This window comes from Citrus clementina, unplaced genomic scaffold (assembly GCF_000493195.1).
Source record: "Citrus clementina cultivar Clemenules unplaced genomic scaffold, Citrus_clementina_v1.0 scaffold_1, whole genome shotgun sequence".
NCBI lineage: Eukaryota > Viridiplantae > Streptophyta > Magnoliopsida > Sapindales > Rutaceae > Citrus > Citrus x clementina.
Window position 1 is genome coordinate 1,817,524 of NW_006263303.1, and position 18,349 is coordinate 1,835,872.

Here is an 18,349-nt window from a genome sequence, read left to right on the forward strand (position 1 = left end):
AATAATAATATTTTTTTATTAAAATTATTATTTAAAAATTTATTTATTATACACTATTAATTTTTTTTATAATTATAATTTTTTCCTTCACGGCAGCAACAACGGACTAAATCACAAGTGAATTGAATGTAGACCAACCGGCCAACGCGCAAGTCAAGTCATGGTCCTACAAACAGTTGCCAAATCAAAGGCCGTGCTGTGGGCAAACAATTAATTTGTGTTTTTTTTTTAATTCCGAAAATTGTAGCAAGTTAATTCTTGTTTTCTACGAATGTTAAAACTTCTTTGAAATCCAATTAGAGGATTGCGTATGTACATGTAAACTAGGCTCAATAAGGACTTGAGCTTGCGGCACAGAAACCGATCAATACATCTGATCAGTAAAATGAAACCCAGAGCTTCTTGCATCGAAATATTATTCCCCTAATTGAGAAAAAGGCTAAAGAAAATTAATAGCTCAAGGACAATACAATGGTCTATATAAAAAAACTTATGAATCATTTAGCTCCAGAGTTTTGAGTAAGACATAAGAATAAGTGAGAGAATATAAAAACTAGATAAAGTTTTCAGAGAATCCAAGTTACGCGACCTCAATCATACAAGCCTTCTTGTTCCCAAACATCAACTAGAAAATCCACCATTTCCTGTCATATAGTAACGGATAAGCGGTCAGGACTCTCCAACTATGCTGGCATCATCAATAACAGTAGAAAGCTAATCAGAAACAAAAGCCAACTTACAGCAAGAGGGACTCGCTGGGGGAACGGCTTGTTAGTCCCAAGCAAACTCTCATAACTTGCATTCCAACTGCAAAACATAGGATTGGTTTGTATATAAACAATATGTTTCAAAAGAAGATTAGATTCCAAACAAAATCTTGAACCATAGAAGGTTTGTTTGATAGCACATATAGCCATTTTCAGAGCAGGTCGCATGGGGATTCTAAATTGCTTGGAAGTTTACAAGTTCTAGAGACTTCTCGACCATCAACACACCTGACCAGGGGAATTAAATTATCTACGCTACTGAATTTTCACCCATGGTTGAAACTAATATGTCAACAACTAGAGGAATGCGCAAAATAAAAAAGGTTGTGCAGAAATATTAATGTGTTCAGTATATGAAACACTGAAAGTTAAGCACCTGATAGAAGGTTCTCGAACTTGTGGTCTATTCTGAGGCTTTTTATTTGCTAGCCATTGTTGCCGGGTCTGGTTCCAGAGAAGAAGACCTGCACCTTGTAACACTTCCATGATTAAGGGCTTTCATTTGAGAAATATGAAATGAATATGGTAGAGAAAACAAATAAAAAGCAGGTATGACTCTGGATGAAGATTAAGCCACAAACTTTTCAAAAGAGGGTCCTATAAGTGCACCCGTGCTGTTGAAGCAAACAAGAGAAATCACATTGCCATTTTAACACAATAACCAGCTACATGTATCAAGTTGCGAAAAAAAGCCAACACTGTTTTCGTGAGAATATATCATGTTATTTATCCTCTTCTTTTCCTTCAGAAACTAGAATAAATAGATAGCAGTTATTTATTTGAAAACCCAGCAATATGATGCGTAACCTATTTTTAGCTAGTAATTTCCAGTTATATCTCTGAGCATTGTTTAAAATGACTGGTTCCATCCTCACAACAGTTGCACTCAAAACACCAGACAGCAACTCGAGTGCTCAATCAAACTCTGACATCTGCAGGAATTGAGCAATATTTTGAAAGGGACAAGCTAAACCGTCAAACTACTGATAGCTAAAAATAACAAGCACATGCAAATTGATAGTCAGAACAACATATAAGGGAGATCCAATAGGCAAACTGTAGTCTAAGCTAAGTATATGCTTGGGATTGAGGTACTGTAGCTTTTAATCCACAACTGCCATGGGATGGAGTCACTAGCTGTCTAAGTGTGTGGGTGATTGCCAAACATTTGCAACTAAGTAAAAGTGAGCTTTTACCAATCACTTTAATTGTTGTGCTTTCAAGGCAAAGCTGAAGCACAGTCCCAAACATATCCTAAGTTGGTTTGGAGAAATAGAAGAAAAAGTTAATGCGCTAGAACATGCCATGATTCACAAATTCTTGAGGGTTGTTTGCGCTGCTAGTGCCAGTTGAGGGATCAAGGGGTTGGTTTGATATGCTGATTGATGAAAGGCTTCTGGATTGCACAACATTATTGTCCATCTCACAAGTACTTGAGCTCCAGAAATCCTCTAATATGCTAGGTTTCTTCACTGTTCGGCCTTGAATTCTCAATCCCTTTGATGGCTCATCCACTGCAGTAACCAGTGTGGGTTTATTACAGCAACCAAAACAGCCTCTGCTCTGTTACAAATCAGGTTATACCACAAGATTCGATTAGCACCAGTCATCAACTACTCATCTCAATCAAGCATCCAGAATATGAAAATTCCGAGCAACTTATATAATTGAAGCCTATGATCATATTCACCATATAAACCACAAATATCTGTACAAAGATCCACACCATCAAATACACATTTCAATTAAAGCTACAAGGCCAAAATTAATTTACACGAGAGCGAAATAAATATGAGTAAAGCAAAGCAAGTCATCAAGCAAAATATCATCCTATTTTTCAAAGAAAATTAGTAAAGGCTGTAAGAAAAGAACTAATAAAGCGAATAAAGATTTTCGCTCACACCGAAAAGAGCTTGCATTTTTCCTTAAGTGATTTCATTGCCCAGAGCATAAGCGAGCGAAAATAAGCTCCAGAAAACACTATACACGAACAGCGAGGTATGTTTATAAAACATCTCTCTATTTGAGGAAACAACCAGTATCTAAAATACATATCTTACAATAGTGCTAACCCAAAAGCAAAAACCAAATATGGTGAAGCATAACAAACAGCCAATACTTCAAGAAAAGAATGGCAAATTGAAGAAGTTACGGGATGTCCCTTCCTTAGAGAACAAGCAAGCACAAACACAAAAGATTCCAAATTAATTAAGTAAAGGAAACTAAAACCACATAAATACACTCTTACAAACCCTCCATATCATAACCAAGAAATTAAAATAGATTGAAAACTATTAACTCCTATATTTCAACTGATCTAATTTCTACCAAAAATAGCAAAAAGTTAATACTTTTATTATGTTGTGCGCCGGAAACCAAATTCTGGGAATCAATTCTTTACCTCTTTGCCTTTCTAGTCAACGATTCTTAGGAAACAAACAGCTGAAAGTTGAATAACAATTAATCAAAGACTGAAACTATGCTTTTTCCCCTCAAGTAGCATCAACAATTTGACAAAATCCTATTTTCCCTTTTTTGTTTCTCATGTTATGGTTCCCAGCAAGGCAGCAGCCACCACATACATATAAGTATTTAAAAATAATGACTCATCAGATTAAATAAATAGGTTTGTACACACGTATGGAAATGGAATGACTGACCCCATGCAGGAAAAAAGACGACGAATCCAAGATGGAAGGTATCTATAGAATTGCATTAAAGCACAAATCGTTCAACCGAAACTCTTTTTGCAAGAAGGAGATTCCTAACAATCCTGCAAAATCGTCCATAAGCCAACTGAGAAATAAAAAATAATACCAAAGAAGCAGTCATTAAATTAACAGATAATGAATTGCTGAAGATTCAGACTCATTTACCTCAAAAATGTCATCGTTGAAATGGAATTTTTTCAAGTTAAGAAAAAAAAAAAAAAAAAAAAACAGGGACAGTTTCTTCTTCCTGCAAAAGATTGACTCGCCCTCGCCCCTTTGGTTCAATTCAACCAAAGGGCTCTCCCCTTGCGCTTTCTGTTGTTTTTTTTTTTTTCAACTCTTTTTTTTTTTTGGGTACGTCTCGATGCAGTAAGTTTTATATACCTTTTTTTAAAAAATATATATATATATACAAGTTGTTTTTTTTTCAAACACAGAAATTAATAGATAATATATAATTTATTTTTGAAAATAATGGAAATGAAAAAAAAAAAAAAAAAAAAGAGGATACAAACACATTTGAAAGTTAGGTACAACCGTTGCTGTTTGTATTGGTAAATTGGTAACTGACGCAATGCTGTCATTTTAAGGATTGGCGTGGGGTCTACAGGATCGGTATCATTTTTATATATGGATAAATACATTTTCAATAAATTTTAAAATTTTAAGGGAAAAGCTTGCGATGCGAGGCACTGCCTCGATGTTTATCTCTTGTTTTGTTGCTCTTAAAAGATAAGGTTATAACCAGACATGTTTGGACCAAATGGCCCAATTTCCTGGGCTAGTGGGCCTGCTTCTATAAAGCATATGAACAGCCCACATCCCCGTGCCATGTATAAATGTTTGTATACAAATTGAGCATCGTGCTAACAATTACAGTCAGTCTAACCGAGAGTCTGATGAGAGTTTTAAACTTATAAAATTATACTATATTTGGGGATCTGAGAGTCACAATATAAATAAGTAATATTACAAGGTTTAATTAATTTATAAAAAAAATTCCACAATTTTTATTACTTAGTATTTTTTTTTTTACTGAACCAGCTTGCAAAATTGAACTCGATACAACAAAACAAGAAGTAAATTGCGAAATCTGAAAAGAATTGGGTCCCCGTTGGCAATTATTATTATTATTTTTTTTGTTTTAAGCACGAGGTATTCTGGGGAGGGTTCCAACTGTGGGAGGCACCTTTAAGCCCGTACCACAACACAGACTAGAAGTCCCCGCTCGAACCGAGAGGCTTAGGTTCTCTCAATAAAGGCAACTTCCTTGCGATTCGAACTGGAGAGCAAACTCAATCAAGCCATTTAAAAAGACTCAATTGCTAGTGGAGCTAACACTTTATCGGTCCCGTTGGCAATTATTTAGTTAGGTGAAAATCGCACAGTTTTTTTTTTTAATTTTTTTTATGAAGAGTAAAATTTGTTTTTTCTTTGTAAATTATTACAGTCTTCAAATAATAGTGGATTGTAGCTGAAGTGGTTCTTGTCGGTGGGCAAAGCAAACTAGCAAAGGGCGGAGCACGTTATGCATTTATTCTTGGTTACGAAGCTCCAGGTTTTTATTTTTTATTTTTAATTTTTAATCTTAAAATTGCATTGGTTAAGAACTAATTAATTAGTTGCGGACTTCCAACTCAAAGCCACTAGTGGGAAAATTTCAGTGCTAAAAACAGAGGTTTAGCGCTGAAAATTAATTAATTAGTATAAAATCAATTCTCTCCGCAGGTCTGATTAGTCTATAACGTTCTCCCGCAATAACTTTAACCGCAGAGGGTTAGTTCATCAGCAATACTAAAAGTTTCTATCAATTATCTTAACATTTTGAGTTGTAAGTACTACGTCGCACTCATTTTTTAGACGATGACATTAATTAATCCTATTACGGGTTAAGGTCGCAGAATAAGTAAATTTACCATTTAGTGGATGAGTGACCTCACTTAGGGTGCGTTTTGGTTTGAGGTATAAAGTGTTTGATAAACACTAACTGTTGTAACTTAAAAACTATTTTGATATGATTTTTTACTTGTATGATGAAAATTTTATTATATCTTTAATAATTTTATTAAAATTATTGATAAAATTATTATTAAAAAGTTATATTTAGTATATACTGTTAACTTTTATTTTATAATTATAATTTTTTTTTCACAACAACTATAATTTAAAAATTACAACACCTCAATTTCAAACAACTCTTACCGTGATAGTAATTGAGATAATACTAAGAAAGTGTAGTAATATAGTAATCTTTAGAAGTTGAGGTGATCTGTTTTGACACGATTGTTATGTTAAATCCAGAATAAGTTTTAAGCAAAATAATAATCTCAAGGGCAACGCCCCTTACAGGACCAGTAGAAATGGTAAACATTTCTTTTCATTGAGCATGGGGCCAGCTGGTCTGCTGCTTGAGGCATGAATAGACCATGCCTCAATTTCCATCTTAAATGCTTGTATTGTATTGAATCAATTGAGACCACTACGGTTGAAGAATTGAATCTCTGTCTGCCTCTCTCTGGTGAATAAATTTTTAATAGCTGTTGACTTGAAGAACTTGAGAAAACGAAACAATAATAGAAATTTGAAATCTAGGGCCCCACTTTTAGTCTCTACATTGATTGATTTGATTGACACTAATACAGTGATTTTAGTAGTAAGTTACTTTTTTTTTTGCTCCAGTAAATCACTAATGCCTTCAAGGAATCTAGATATGTATAATAGATTTTAAAAAAGGATCTAGTTACAGTGAAATTACTCCGCCCTAGAATTGGCCACTACCAAAAGCATATCTTATAAATCCAAGCTAATTAGAGATGAGACTCCTATTTTACAAATAGAAAGATAAATCAATTACTATTAATATTTAAAAAAATTAATCTATCCTAATCCATAATTTAGACTCCTATTGTTTGCAATCGTGGGAGATTTTCAGCTCTAAAATAAAGGTTTAGCTTAAAATCAATTCTGCCCGCAAACCTTGCATAGTCGATAACGTCCTCCCATAATACCTTTAATCCCAAATGATATTTTATGAGTAATACTAAAGTTCTTAACTATTAATACAATATTTGGTCTAAATGATATGTGACGCTTATCAATTAGATAACGAAATTAATTAGTTATACCATCCAATGTATCAATATTGTATAACAATTTAGATACTAGTTACAAAGTGTGACATACTTTTAATTACATATTCAAAAAAAAAAGAAAAAAAAAGCAAAAGGTAATTTACTTAAAATAAAATTATTTATACTTTTTTTTGACACATTTCTACCTCCAAATTTAGGAGTTGTTTGTTTTTAAAATAGTTATACGTTGCTCAACTGTTATTTTAACCATTATCCAATAAATGAGGTTAGTCAAATGGAAAGTAATAAGTAATTCTAAAAAGAATGAAATTTACCCTCCAATACATGAGTGGTACCTTACTCATTATGATACATAATAAATGAGATAATAGTTATTTCTAGCACTTAAATCTGAATATAATTTATTTTCAATTATTTATATAATTTAACATGATTATTATAGGGGCGAAGCTATTTAAATATATTAATTTTCTCTTAAACCCATCTGAAAAAATATATTATAATAAATTTTAATTTTCAAAATTTTGAAGTTAACCCTCACTAATTTTTTTCTTCTTCAACTTCATTGTAACAAAAATCTCTCCATATCATGGTTGTTTGTAAACTGGACTTGCTTGTAAACAGGACTCTCTCATCATCTTGCTTGTAGCCAGTAATTCTTTTTTCTGTATGAGTAATCCATCAAATATTTTTTTTCTTCTTGATTGAGGATCTCTTATAACAACTTATTTAAAAATAGTATTCAACCTAAATTATTGTTTTAATTGGATAATTTACTGATTATAAAAGCATCTTGTCAAAATCTAAAGCATCATCTTTGTGGCTATTAAACTGGAGATATTGGTTTTTTTGCATTATTAACTTTAGGTGGAAATTAGGTGTTACCGTTGGTTTTTCTGAATGAAAATTTAGATGATAAAAAAAAAATTATTTTTCATGGTACGTAAAAATTGTATGGTAGGTTTTGTTCCTTTTTATTCCTGAAAGTTGATAGTTTACAACAATATTACTCATGTTCATTTATCACAAAAAAAAAAAAAATTAATTGAAGAACTGGGAGAAAGAGAAAATGGGTGTTAGAGAAATAGAAAATAGGACTACTTAGGTAATTTCATCCAATATTTTCTCAATAATAAAAACATTAACTAAAAAGAGGTTGTAGTGAAGAAAATCTTGGGTTAAATACACACATCATTGTTATATTAATGTAGAATAAAATATTAATAACAAAATTGATCTCAAGAGTGTTGAAAATTGATTAAAAAAAAAGTTGAAAAGTCAAATTGGAACACATCATTTGAATTCAAATTGGAGGTGGCCAAGAACTTTGACAAGCAATTGGAAGTGGCCAAAACTATTGAAATGGTGGCTATTGAATGTTGAAAAATTGGCTTGATTTTAGGCAAAATTTTGCCTATAAAAGGAAGCTCTCATTTGAGAGCTTTGTATCCCAAAATCCTAGAGGAGCAATCCAAGTTTTGGTGAGAAATTGAGAGAGAGAAATATTCTTAAACATGTGGTTATATTGAAGGAGCATTTGACTCCTCAATATAGGTATTACGAGTTTGTTTTGTTAAGCGATATTTATAGGAATCATGTATTTGGGGCTTGGGTGAGAGAAAATTATTTCTGAGAGTGTGATTGCAATAATTTTTCATATAGTGAATATTTTTCTATAGTTGTCTTTTGACAATGACTGTGGTTTTTCTCCGAATTTAGAGTTTTTCACGTAAATCTTGTGTTATGTGATTGATGTATTCTCTATTTTATTTTTTCTGTTAATTTGTTGCTTGACAAATTGCTTAGAGTGATCTTGGGAGGAAACTCAATTTGCTAACAAAGAGCAACCTGAAAAGCTTCCTTCATAGAACGGTAGGTAGAGCACAAATTCATTTCGTTGAGCATGTGGCCAGCGGGTCTGCTGGTTAAGGCATGGATAGACCATGTCTCAATTTCCATTTATATGCTTGTATTGTATTAAATCAATTGAGACCAATGCGGTTGAAGAATTTTATGTTTCTCTTAATTAAATTTTTAACGACTGTTGAAGAATTGAACTTGAGATTTGAGAAAACGAAGTCGAGGACCCCAAATTTTTTGTCTCTACATTACATAGATTGACTTGATTGACCCTGATCTAGTGATTATAATAGTCAGTTACTTCTTTTAAATCTGTACAATTTTAGGGTAACACGAGGTCTACCGAAAATGGCCAGGAAATTTGTACTTGTATCTGATTAACCCGCTCTTAAAAATAAATTTGTGCAAATAAGGACGAAATGAATCCTCACAGGGGACTCAAACTCAATTCTTCCATGAACAATATGAAGAACAGTTTTACCACCCGGCCTATGGCTTGGTTGGCATTGTAGCAAGCAACAGGGAAGGAAAAAAAAAAGATTTGGGCCTGCATTGACAAATATTGAGCTGAAACAATAATTGTTATTTTGATGGAATGCTAGCGGAAGTATACAATGGTTCATCGAAAAGCATATGATATTTAAGTATATATGCTCTTTTTTTGGCCCCCTAATTGTTTAAAAAATAACTTGTGTACTCCAATTAACATCTCTATGTTGTGACATCTGGAAAACTTAAAAAAGATTTGGCACCTAAAAGAGGAGCGCTTTCAGATTTGGTGCCGAAAACAGGAGCCTGAGTGTCAGGAAAGAACTCGGTGCCCTCGAGATTTTTAACAACTCCATCTCTGGTGACTTCAATGGGGTACCGAAGCAAAAAACCTGGAAGATCTCTAATAGGTTGCTTGGCTGTGTACATTTGCCAATGCTGATCAGCAATATGATTCACCAACCGAACACATTCTGAACTTTCAGGATTGTTGAAGGATGTCTTAAGAATCCCAAGATGCTCATACCATAATGCTATTCGGAAACCATATATCTGACCCCTGGCTGGCTCCGTTGTATTTAAATGACGAGGTTGAAATGCCCCCATTGCAATTTCTGTGTCCCTGGCACCATCCATTGATCTCTGGTTGATGTTGGCAGATCCAATGATTATGTATTCGTCATCAACTGATAGACCAATTAAGTTAATTATCAAAAAAGATTAAGAAACTAAATAAAACAAGATTACAGAAACTAAATAAAGTTCAATGCGTAGTGTTGTCAGTGCTACTTTTGTTTACCTATCATCATCTTTGAATGGACGTAGATCATGAAGCGCCGAGCCTTCTGAGCCTTATAGTAGTCGGAGTTACTCTCCGGTGACTGCTCGGGGTTATATTCTTCAATATTCTCACGGTTTCCAAGGCAGAAGAATGTCAAATAATCCCTGGGATGTGCATCATCAAGTCCCTTCTTTTGGATGGCTTGTGCAACATCAGCGTACATCATTTCAATTGTTCTCCTCTGCCAACCTAATATTGCCTGAACAGAAGCGCTCTCAGGGACACCTTCTGGCCACATTGGAATCACAATGTAGACCCTAAAATCCTCCCCTGCTTCAATCTTGCTAACAATCTTTAGTGAGAGTTCCTTTGGTATGAGCTGTAAAGCATTTATATCCTCTACTCTGATATCTTTTGAAAGCCAACCGTAGGAGCTTCCAATGAAATATTGGTTTTCAATATAGATAAAATTCTTTGCTCGTCGAATGGCATTGATATAAGCATCTTGAATGCTTCGATCAAAGACATTATCTTTCCCGGTGATAAGCCCAACTCTTGCTGCTTCAAACGGGTCAGTAGGAAAATCAGCAGCAGCAGTACCATCTATGGATCGAAATATTTGAACATTCCATGATTCGAGGTCCTTTGAAGTATCTAACAATGGATGGATCAAGTTTTGATGAAGCGACTCTGGAGGAAATAAATCCTTTTTATCAGCTTGCTTCGTCCACCTCTGCTCGAAATTGTACAAGACATCCCATGCAACAGGACCTTCTAGTTTGCAGTGAATATCATGCCAGGGCTCCCTTGGACCACCTTTCTCAATGGAAGAGCCTGGAAAGTTAGGCTGATGGAAATCATCATGATGGATTGTCTTCAAAGTCCTGAAAAGGGAATGTTCTTGTGTATCATACCTTCCATCGCAAAGATCAATGCCGCCAACAAAGCTTACAACCCTTCGTTTTTGAGTTCCTCCACCAGGTACTTCACTGTCAACAACTACTGTTTTCTGATGGTGAGTAAAGATGGAAGAAGTCTGATAACCCCGAATATTTGTAAAAATCTCACTAGTGCGGGGGCACAGAACACAACGTACTTTTGTTTTGCGGAAGTAATCAGCCGTCTCTTCATCGTGGGTCCCCATCAAACCATCCTCCTTTAGAATATCAACGGACGTTCTATCATCCCATATAAGCAGAAGAACTTTAACACCTTCATCGGCCTTTTTCTTCAGCAGATCCCCAAGAGTGGTCTTTAACATTTCCTCAGCTGTGATGTTACCTTTTGGTTTTATCCTCCTGGGGTCCCTTAGCAAGGTTATTGGAGCATACATAGACCACCCAGTCATGTAAATGAAGTGTTCAGCGCTCGCAATTGCATCAAAGATGTCCTCCCAGCATCTATGAGATTCATAATATTCTCCATTGGACAGAGGGATTTTAGGCTTAAAATCATCCAGGACATGGGCATCTTGGTAAAGGGTAACCTTGCAGCCCTGTCGTTGGCCAAAGTATGTGTAAGGAACTCCCTCATAGTCATAAGGGCGACTTCTAATTCCCCGAGACCAACTATTATCATTAACAACATGGACAAATTGCAGCATAACATGGATTTTTGAACCTCCTGGAATATTCTTGTATTCTTCATCTCTTATATCAAACGATCTGTCTATTACAAACTCTTTTGCTACATCTTCAACCGGCACATAGGCTCTTCCAATTAGTATTGCCCCAACAGGATTGTCATTTTTTATGGTGAAAACTACATGTGAGACCCTATGGGCACAGTATATGCGGAAAGACTGATTCCAATGTGGTCTTGAGGTTCGTTCTGTTATCATTCTGGTTCTTGCCATTCTAGCCTTGTCTAGATCAACTGTTGCATAAAGTGCGGTACCGACAATCTTCATAATATTTACAAAAAAAATCAGAAGAGAATCATTACATGTCATGTAAGAGACACAAGGTAAAATATAACGCATGAAAAATCTAATTCACAAGTCCTCTTGTCGATGGTTCATAATTGATAGAAAGAATACAGTACCTCAGAACTGCACAACGTCCTCTTGACTTTGCCGAGAAAATTTTTCCCCCACTTCAGTTTAGTGGTCCAGAATCACAAGGGTGAACAGAATTCAATTAAAAGAATGAATTCAGCATAATAACAAAACAAAAGAAATGTTTTAACTTCGTCTGTTCAAAATTAACATTCGGTATTGGATTACACTGCTAAAGTAAAAAAGATTAGAGTAAAAGTGACGGCCAGCTAGTAGAAAGTTATCAATCTCTGCAAAATTTAATTCATTTAGAAGAAACATAACTTCATAAAAAATGCAGGGGTTTTGCAGAGAAGCTCCTTGTACTGCTTGGACAACATAATATGGACAGGGTTCTTGTCCCACACCGAAATTAATTACAAACTGTGATCACTAACACAAAAAAAAAGGTTCTATAGACACTTCAATCGTTGCAAAGAAGAAAGATACTTGAACAGAAATGGTGTTGGTAATAAATTATTACTGGCAAAATGTTACGAAATTTCTATTGCACCAGCCAAAATCACTGTTTTTAAGGGGAGCTTTTGTACACTACCGAGTTATTTTCTCTTATAAAAAAGTTTTCCATATACATCTTAAATGCCTGGGGCTAAGCTGATTACCATTTCATCTTGCAAGTCACCACTTGTGGTTCTCTTCTCCTTTGGCAAATTTTAATTGAGCAACCAAGCAAAGAATTATGACTTAAAGAAACAACTACCCTATTACATTAGTGTGATTAATTAAAGGTGCGTTTGGCATTTCATAGTTGTAGTGAAATGAAATTGCTAGTAGTATGTCGAGTCTAAATGAATAGCTGATTGATAACATTAGCTATCAATATAAAAGTGGATGTTAATTATACACTGTACAGACGTACGTACCTGTTCGCATGAACCAAATCCGCATCCAGTGTGTAGCTTATCAATCCCATAAATTCTCACAATAAGTATTCCGTGGAGCAAACGCGGTGCCATTTCTCTCCTGTAGTTCCAGGAATCACTCAAACAAATTAATAAAACAGAACAGATACATAAATAAGAAGAAGATAAAAATCATAAGTTCAATTAATAAATGTCGCAAAAATAAGCTAACCGCTAACGCTATATTGAAGTGGCTCGAAACGAAAGAGTTGTTTCTGAGAAACCGTGCGACGTGTATTAGTTTTCATTTATATATGGAGATGGAAATTGAAAAGAGAACCTTTTCATGAATTGTTTCTTGTGGTGAAGTATGAAGAAAGACAGACTGATCCTACCTTTGCTTCAAAGGCGCCAATTATTTTGTCCATGATTTGTTCCAAGCTTTAGACAGTTAAGGAAGTTATCCCGCTTCGAACATTTTTTATTTTATAATAGATTGCATGAGCGAATTGGGCCGGCCAATATTTGGTCCAGTTTCAGGAACAAAGGACTAGCCAATAACATGCAAGGCCCATATTCTGTGTCACTGATGTGGTGATTTACAGTCCAGAGCTGTGAGTCATTTGCCTAAAACTCAAGCAAACCAATAATTGCACGATGAGCCAATTAGATCTTGTCAAATTTCCTTTAAAAAAAAAAAGAAAGAAAGAAAAAAGGAAAGAAATAATCAAATCAATCTTTTGTTGAGATAATCTTATTAGTTTAAGTTTAAAATAATTATTGTTAACTGTGTTGTACAAATAATCAGCTTGTAGATAATCAATTAAACGTTTGATAAAATTTTTTTAAAGGTAGGAGTTTTAAAAACAATCTTATGTGTTTGGTAATTCTCACTATTTAACTGTTGTAGGAATATGACTGACTGAATTAGATATAACGTTGAACAAAATTTATTTATATGTATATAAATGTTCTTTTATTATGTATGTATAAAAATTGATAAACACAATAAATATTTTATACTATTAATTTTATTTTTATTTTGTTATTTCAATATAATTGGTAATAAAAAATAACATCTTTAAATTTAATGATCTTATTCTTAATTAATAAGGGTAACTTTGGATTTTTATAATGTATATGAGGATCTATATCAAATTGTATTAAATATAAAAATAATTTCCAAAATTTGATTTTAAAAAACTACTCATTTCCTGCTTTTTGATTTGCTGTATGATGGAGCGAATTTGTGAATTTTGCTTTCTAAAAGGAAAGAAATTACCAAACACTAAAATTACCTTTTAACTTTTCAAAATTACTTTTAAGCCTTTCAAAAATGATCCCAAATGGGTGCTAATGACTTAAACAATAAAATAACTATTAGAAGTAATTTAATTGATTAATTATCTAAACTAATGGTCTATTTGAATTTTTAGCAAACAACAACCAATTAAAAAAAAACACACACACACACAAAAAGATACATGTGATGATAAATAGATTCTTCTTTTGGAGCATATATATAATATTAAAAAAACAAAAACTATTATGAAAAACCATCGATGAGATGGATTAATTAACACGCAAATGTGGAAAGACAAAGGCGTCGTGACTTCTGTTTAACGGCTACAAGAAGCAAGGTCGGTCCGATAATCAACTGTATCAGTGAACATCAACAGACATGCTGACCCAAAGGGCTGACATTGCCGCTCAAAAATCAAGACTTCATCCCTACAATTATTAAAGAGACCGACTTTCATGAGTCTGAAATTGAAGAAGTTTGTAGAAAGAATTTACCAAGTTGTCAACTATGGGAACCACGCGCATTCAACCCCCAACTAGACTAATAAGACTTATGCTATTTTGTTGTCTTTGCCGGGTGGCCGAAAGTCTCCATTGCTTTAATTTGTTCTTTGCTTCGGTTAGGTAAATCAGTACAGAAATCATAATCCACCCGTAGCATGAGCTTACCTAATTTTTGAAAGTTCTCTTAACACGTGACATCGCCAAGTGTAAAAGTTTTTAGCAACCAAATTGAGATCAGTTTTGTTCTTTGTTTTCAAATTCAATAAGTTAAGTTCAATTGTTCGTTCATTGTAAAATCAAAAGGAATCGAAAATTATATTAAAAAAAAAGGGGCAAAAAGCGACCAAAAAACTCGAAGACCAAATTGATTTGATTGAATCTATTATATCCTGTCCTATGAACCAGTTTATAAATTTCTGAAACCAATCAGTTCTTAAGTTAGTTTTCTTAAAAATCCAGATTTTACCCACCGATAAACACTAAAATTAGATGAACGTCCTAGTCTTAACAAAAAAAAAAAAATCATATTGCAGAAAACAATACCTCGAAGCTTTTAATTAAAAAATGTTACGGACCCTTTCATCGGAAATTGATTTCAGCAATTGCCTTTTATTACTTTCTTCCAAGTATTTATTTTTCAGAGAATTATTTTCTTCTAATAAGTTGGAAGATACCTAAAGCATGTAGACTTCACATGCACTGAAGTGAACATAATGAGGATAATGTTTCTTCTTTTAGTTTATTAAATTTTCTTTTTTTTTTCTAATAATTGTATATATGTGGCTAAAGACTAAGTCGTCCTTGGTTCTCTTATGTGTGTGGGCAAGCACAGCCAAAAGGCCGTGGCACGTTACGCATTTATTCTTGTGGTTAAGAAGCTCAGCTATGGGGTTTCGTTTTATCATGAATGAAATTATGAGGGTGTGCAGGTGAAATCTTAATTGCGGCAAAGACTATTTTACTAGTTGACTTTGGAGCCATTCACCGACAACATTTTGTACCACAATATATACATGAGCATACATCATGCTTCACTTCTCATCGTCCCTAATCAGTCATATTTATGATCCCCTGCAAGTGCAATAACAATAGCCCAGTTATCTAATTCCACCAACATGGTACAATCAAAGAAGTTCAGAGGCGTCAGGCAACGCCAGTGGGGCTCTTGGGTGTCCGAAATTCGCCACCCATTACTGTAAATTCACCCACTCTCATTATTACAGCATTTACTTCTCCTTATCACATTTATTTAATTTTCTTACATCCTATGCTTCTGTTCTGTTTTGTTTTTATAATTTGTACAGGAAGAGGAGGGTGTGGCTTGGAACATTTGAGACAGCTGAGGCAGCGGCAAGAGCTTATGATCAAGCAGCCGTCTTGATGAATGGCCAAAATGCCAAGACTAATTTTCCAATCCTGAAGCCCAATAATCCTGAAGCTGAAGGCACCAAGGGTAGTAGTTACAATATTCCTGAGAAGGGGTTTTCGGAACTCCTAAACTCGAAGCTTAGGAAGTGTTGCAAAGATTTATCGCCTTCGCTCACTTGCTTGAGGCTCGACAACGATAATTCTCATATCGGGGTCTGGCAGAAGCGAGCAGGATCTCGTTCAGGATCCAGTTGGGTCATGAGAGTTGAGCTGGGAAAGAACAAAAAGGCGCAGAATTTGGAGAATGGATTGCCATTTCCGTCGTCAAGGTCGTCCCCGACGTTGGTTGATGATGAAGTTGAAGCCGGAAATGGAAGAGAGGATGAAGATAGGATTGCAATGCAGATGATTGAAGAGCTACTAAATTGGAATTGCCCCATTTCTTCTCCCTCCAGTGAGATCTAATAGAACTACTACAATACAACACTGTTTGGTATAAAGTTCTCTCCCTTACCGAAGATAATTTACTAAAAAATTACAAGTTTTCGGAAAGGGAAAAAACAAAATGTGAGAACGATATACCAAATAACGTGGGTATTGATTACATGGGCAACAAAAAGCGACACTGCCCATGTGATCAACTCCCCCAATAACGTTATCTACTAAATATATCCAAGATTAAATTAGAAAACATACTTTAGTTTTCTAATAATCCTTGGGTATATATTATATAGCATTAGCGTGTACATATTTACAGTTTCTATGACCCAGCTTTTAAAGTAGTTTTTACATTCAATAAGCAAAGTTAGAAGTAGAAAATACGTCTGAAGTGATTTATTTTTCTTGCTTCATATGTATGCAATTGGGATTAATAATTCCAAGTAGAATTCTGTGCTGTGTTTTGTTTCCATATTCTGGAAGATGATGTGAACAACAGTCAAGTCATTTTCCAATTGCGTCCCCGGCATTATCAAAATTTCAGTACCTTAAAAGAAGCTTGTCTTTGGGTATATATTGGGCCATGTGGACGTGGTCCACCCACAACCCCCCAATTTTCTGCCTCTTCATTATCGTAATGAATGTGAAACAATGACTGAAGTTCCGTACACTTTGCACAAAAATGATCGAGCTGTCAAACACCTCAATTTCATTGAAGAAATTTAGCTGTCACACACCTTGGTCTATTTTTAACTGCTGGGACTTGGGAAACACTTCGTCCGTAAAACTGTCCCTTTATAATTTTTGAAAATTTCAAAATGCCCCTTGTAATTTAACATTTCTCACACTATCCCTTGTAATTTTAAAATTTTCAAACTGCCGCTCGTGAGTACTGCAGTTGTGATGTTATATATCACTACTAAAAATTTCTAAAAATATATTATGTCTTAAACTTCCCCTCATGAACCAAAATTCTTGGCTAAGGGTTACAGTTTCTTTGTCTTTTAAAGCTTTAAGACGTTTCACAAACTGCTGCATTTTGATATGTAACAAAAAAATTAATTGAGATGCAACGCTTTGTGAGCTAGCTATACTGCATATTTTCCCATTGTAAACTATGGAAAACATCGGCATAAAAACTTATGGTTTTAGAGTGTGAGAATCGATTAAGTTCTCTTTTTTTTAAAAAAGAAATAAATTGTTACACTCTACAAATATACAATTTAAAATAAGTAAATTTTAGATGCAAAATATTTATTTAATACAATCCAGAGGAGAACCAAATGTTAAATTCGAACACATTCCCTCAATATATAGAAGTTTTAGAATACCTTTAATGTACTACAACTAGTTGATGCATTGATGACATGTGTAATCAAGTATAATATAACTACCACTTGTGTGATGGTTTTTCAAAATAAATGCACGCATATTATATCATCATTTATTTATTTTATTGCTGACATTATATCTCTGATATATTCTAGATTTTCTCCTCAAAGTGTATTCAGGATAATAATACTAATCGACTATAGGCCCAAATGGCCAAATCGCGACTAAGATAATGAACGGCGATGCTCCAAAACATTGTTTGAAGATGTAGTGATGGAGAAACAGGACGAAGTAGTTGGATGATTAAATAACACATGTCTCACGTATTAATGAGAAAGCTATTTGTATTGCTTTCAGTCTGAAAGCAGACTATAAAGGGGTTGCATGAGCCATGAAGGTTAGGTGAATTCCTTTAATGTTTATGAGATAAGTATTCTGTAGGGTTTACAAATGCTTAGAATTATTTGATCCAAACTATCTCCATGTCAAAATTAAATACACGATTTTACATTTAAAGGAAAACTAATTCTCAATTAGTCATAGGATTAGGTATCAAATTCAAGAGGCTAAGGTTAAGCTCCAGTTTTGAGGAGCGATCTCCTCAGATCTTTCTGAAAATAATCAAAACATCTTGTTATTATTATTATTATTATTGTTATTATTCTTTTTTAAATAAAATGTAAGGCAAGAAATTTTTGATTATTTTATGAGAAGCGGCAAACATCCATTCCATTACTTATGCGATTTAATCAAATATAGTTTAGATCTACATTGGTGATCATCCTCATAACTTCTGCTGGTGTAGGA

General features: G+C 34.2%; 3 protein-coding genes across 6 annotated transcripts; 1 reads left to right on the forward strand and 2 right to left on the reverse strand.

The window, feature by feature from the left end:
* Positions 1–381: 381 nt before the first annotated feature.
* On the reverse strand, positions 382–3,818 carry LOC18054674. Of its 4 annotated transcripts, XM_006450373.2 has the most exons (6): positions 3,644–3,715; positions 3,428–3,540; positions 2,072–2,325; positions 1,144–1,231; positions 741–807; positions 382–644 (listed from the first exon to the last, which is right to left on the reverse strand). In XM_006450373.2, exons 2-6 carry the CDS (start codon positions 3,481–3,483, stop codon positions 591–593), a joined length of 519 nt encoding a protein of 172 aa, XP_006450436.1. In that variant the 5' UTR covers positions 3,484–3,540; positions 3,644–3,715; the 3' UTR covers positions 382–590. The 4 variants fall into 4 exon arrangements, with proteins under 4 accessions (XP_006450436.1, XP_024034406.1, XP_024034404.1 ...); XM_024178638.1 differs by lacking the exon at positions 3,428–3,540 and having other exon boundaries at positions 3,644–3,818; XM_024178636.1 differs by lacking the exons at positions 3,428–3,540; positions 3,644–3,715 and adding an exon at positions 2,671–3,067 and having other exon boundaries at positions 2,072–2,330.
* Positions 3,819–8,980: 5,162 nt separating this feature from the next.
* Positions 8,981–12,861, reverse strand: LOC18054675 (phospholipase D alpha 1). Its single transcript, XM_024178085.1, has 5 exons — positions 12,831–12,861; positions 12,620–12,719; positions 11,744–11,794; positions 9,719–11,603; positions 8,981–9,605 (listed from the first exon to the last, which is right to left on the reverse strand). The coding sequence occupies exons 2-5, from the start codon at positions 12,710–12,712 to the stop codon at positions 9,142–9,144; spliced, it is 2,493 nt and encodes an 830-aa protein (XP_024033853.1). The 5' UTR covers positions 12,713–12,719; positions 12,831–12,861; the 3' UTR covers positions 8,981–9,141.
* Positions 12,862–15,239: 2,378 nt separating this feature from the next.
* On the forward strand, positions 15,240–16,815 carry LOC18054676 (ethylene-responsive transcription factor SHINE 2). The gene is made up of 2 exons (XM_006450375.2): positions 15,240–15,599; positions 15,709–16,815. Exons 1-2 carry the CDS (start codon positions 15,520–15,522, stop codon positions 16,235–16,237), a joined length of 609 nt encoding a protein of 202 aa, XP_006450438.1. The 5' UTR covers positions 15,240–15,519; the 3' UTR covers positions 16,238–16,815.
* Positions 16,816–18,349: the final 1,534 nt, after the last annotated feature.

Bases quoted from the DNA above. Each gene is read 5' to 3' on its own strand.
- LOC18054676 (XM_006450375.2), top strand. From the start codon at position 15,520: ATGGTACAATCAAAGAAGTTCAGAGGCGTCAGGCAACGCCAGTGGGGC. The intron at 15,600-15,708 runs GTAAATTCACCC...TAATTTGTACAG, and splicing joins GAAATTCGCCACCCATTACT to GAAGAGGAGGGTGTGGCTTG.
- LOC18054675 (XM_024178085.1), bottom strand. From the start codon at position 12,712: ATGGCACCGCGTTTGCTCCACGGAATACTTATTGTGAGAATTTATGGG. The intron at 11,795-12,619 runs GTACGTACGTCT...ACTAAACTGAAG, and splicing joins GATTTGGTTCATGCGAACAG to TGGGGGAAAAATTTTCTCGG. The intron at 11,604-11,743 runs GTACTGTATTCT...AATATTATGAAG, and splicing joins GGACGTTGTGCAGTTCTGAG to ATTGTCGGTACCGCACTTTA.
- LOC18054674 (XM_024178636.1), bottom strand. From the start codon at position 2,820: ATGTATTTTAGATACTGGTTGTTTCCTCAAATAGAGAGATGTTTTATA. The intron at 2,331-2,670 runs GTGTGAGCGAAA...GATTTGTAACAG, and splicing joins AAAAATGCAAGCTCTTTTCG to AGCAGAGGCTGTTTTGGTTG. The intron at 1,232-2,071 runs GCATGTTCTAGC...TACAAGGTGCAG, and splicing joins TCAAGAATTTGTGAATCATG to GTCTTCTTCTCTGGAACCAG.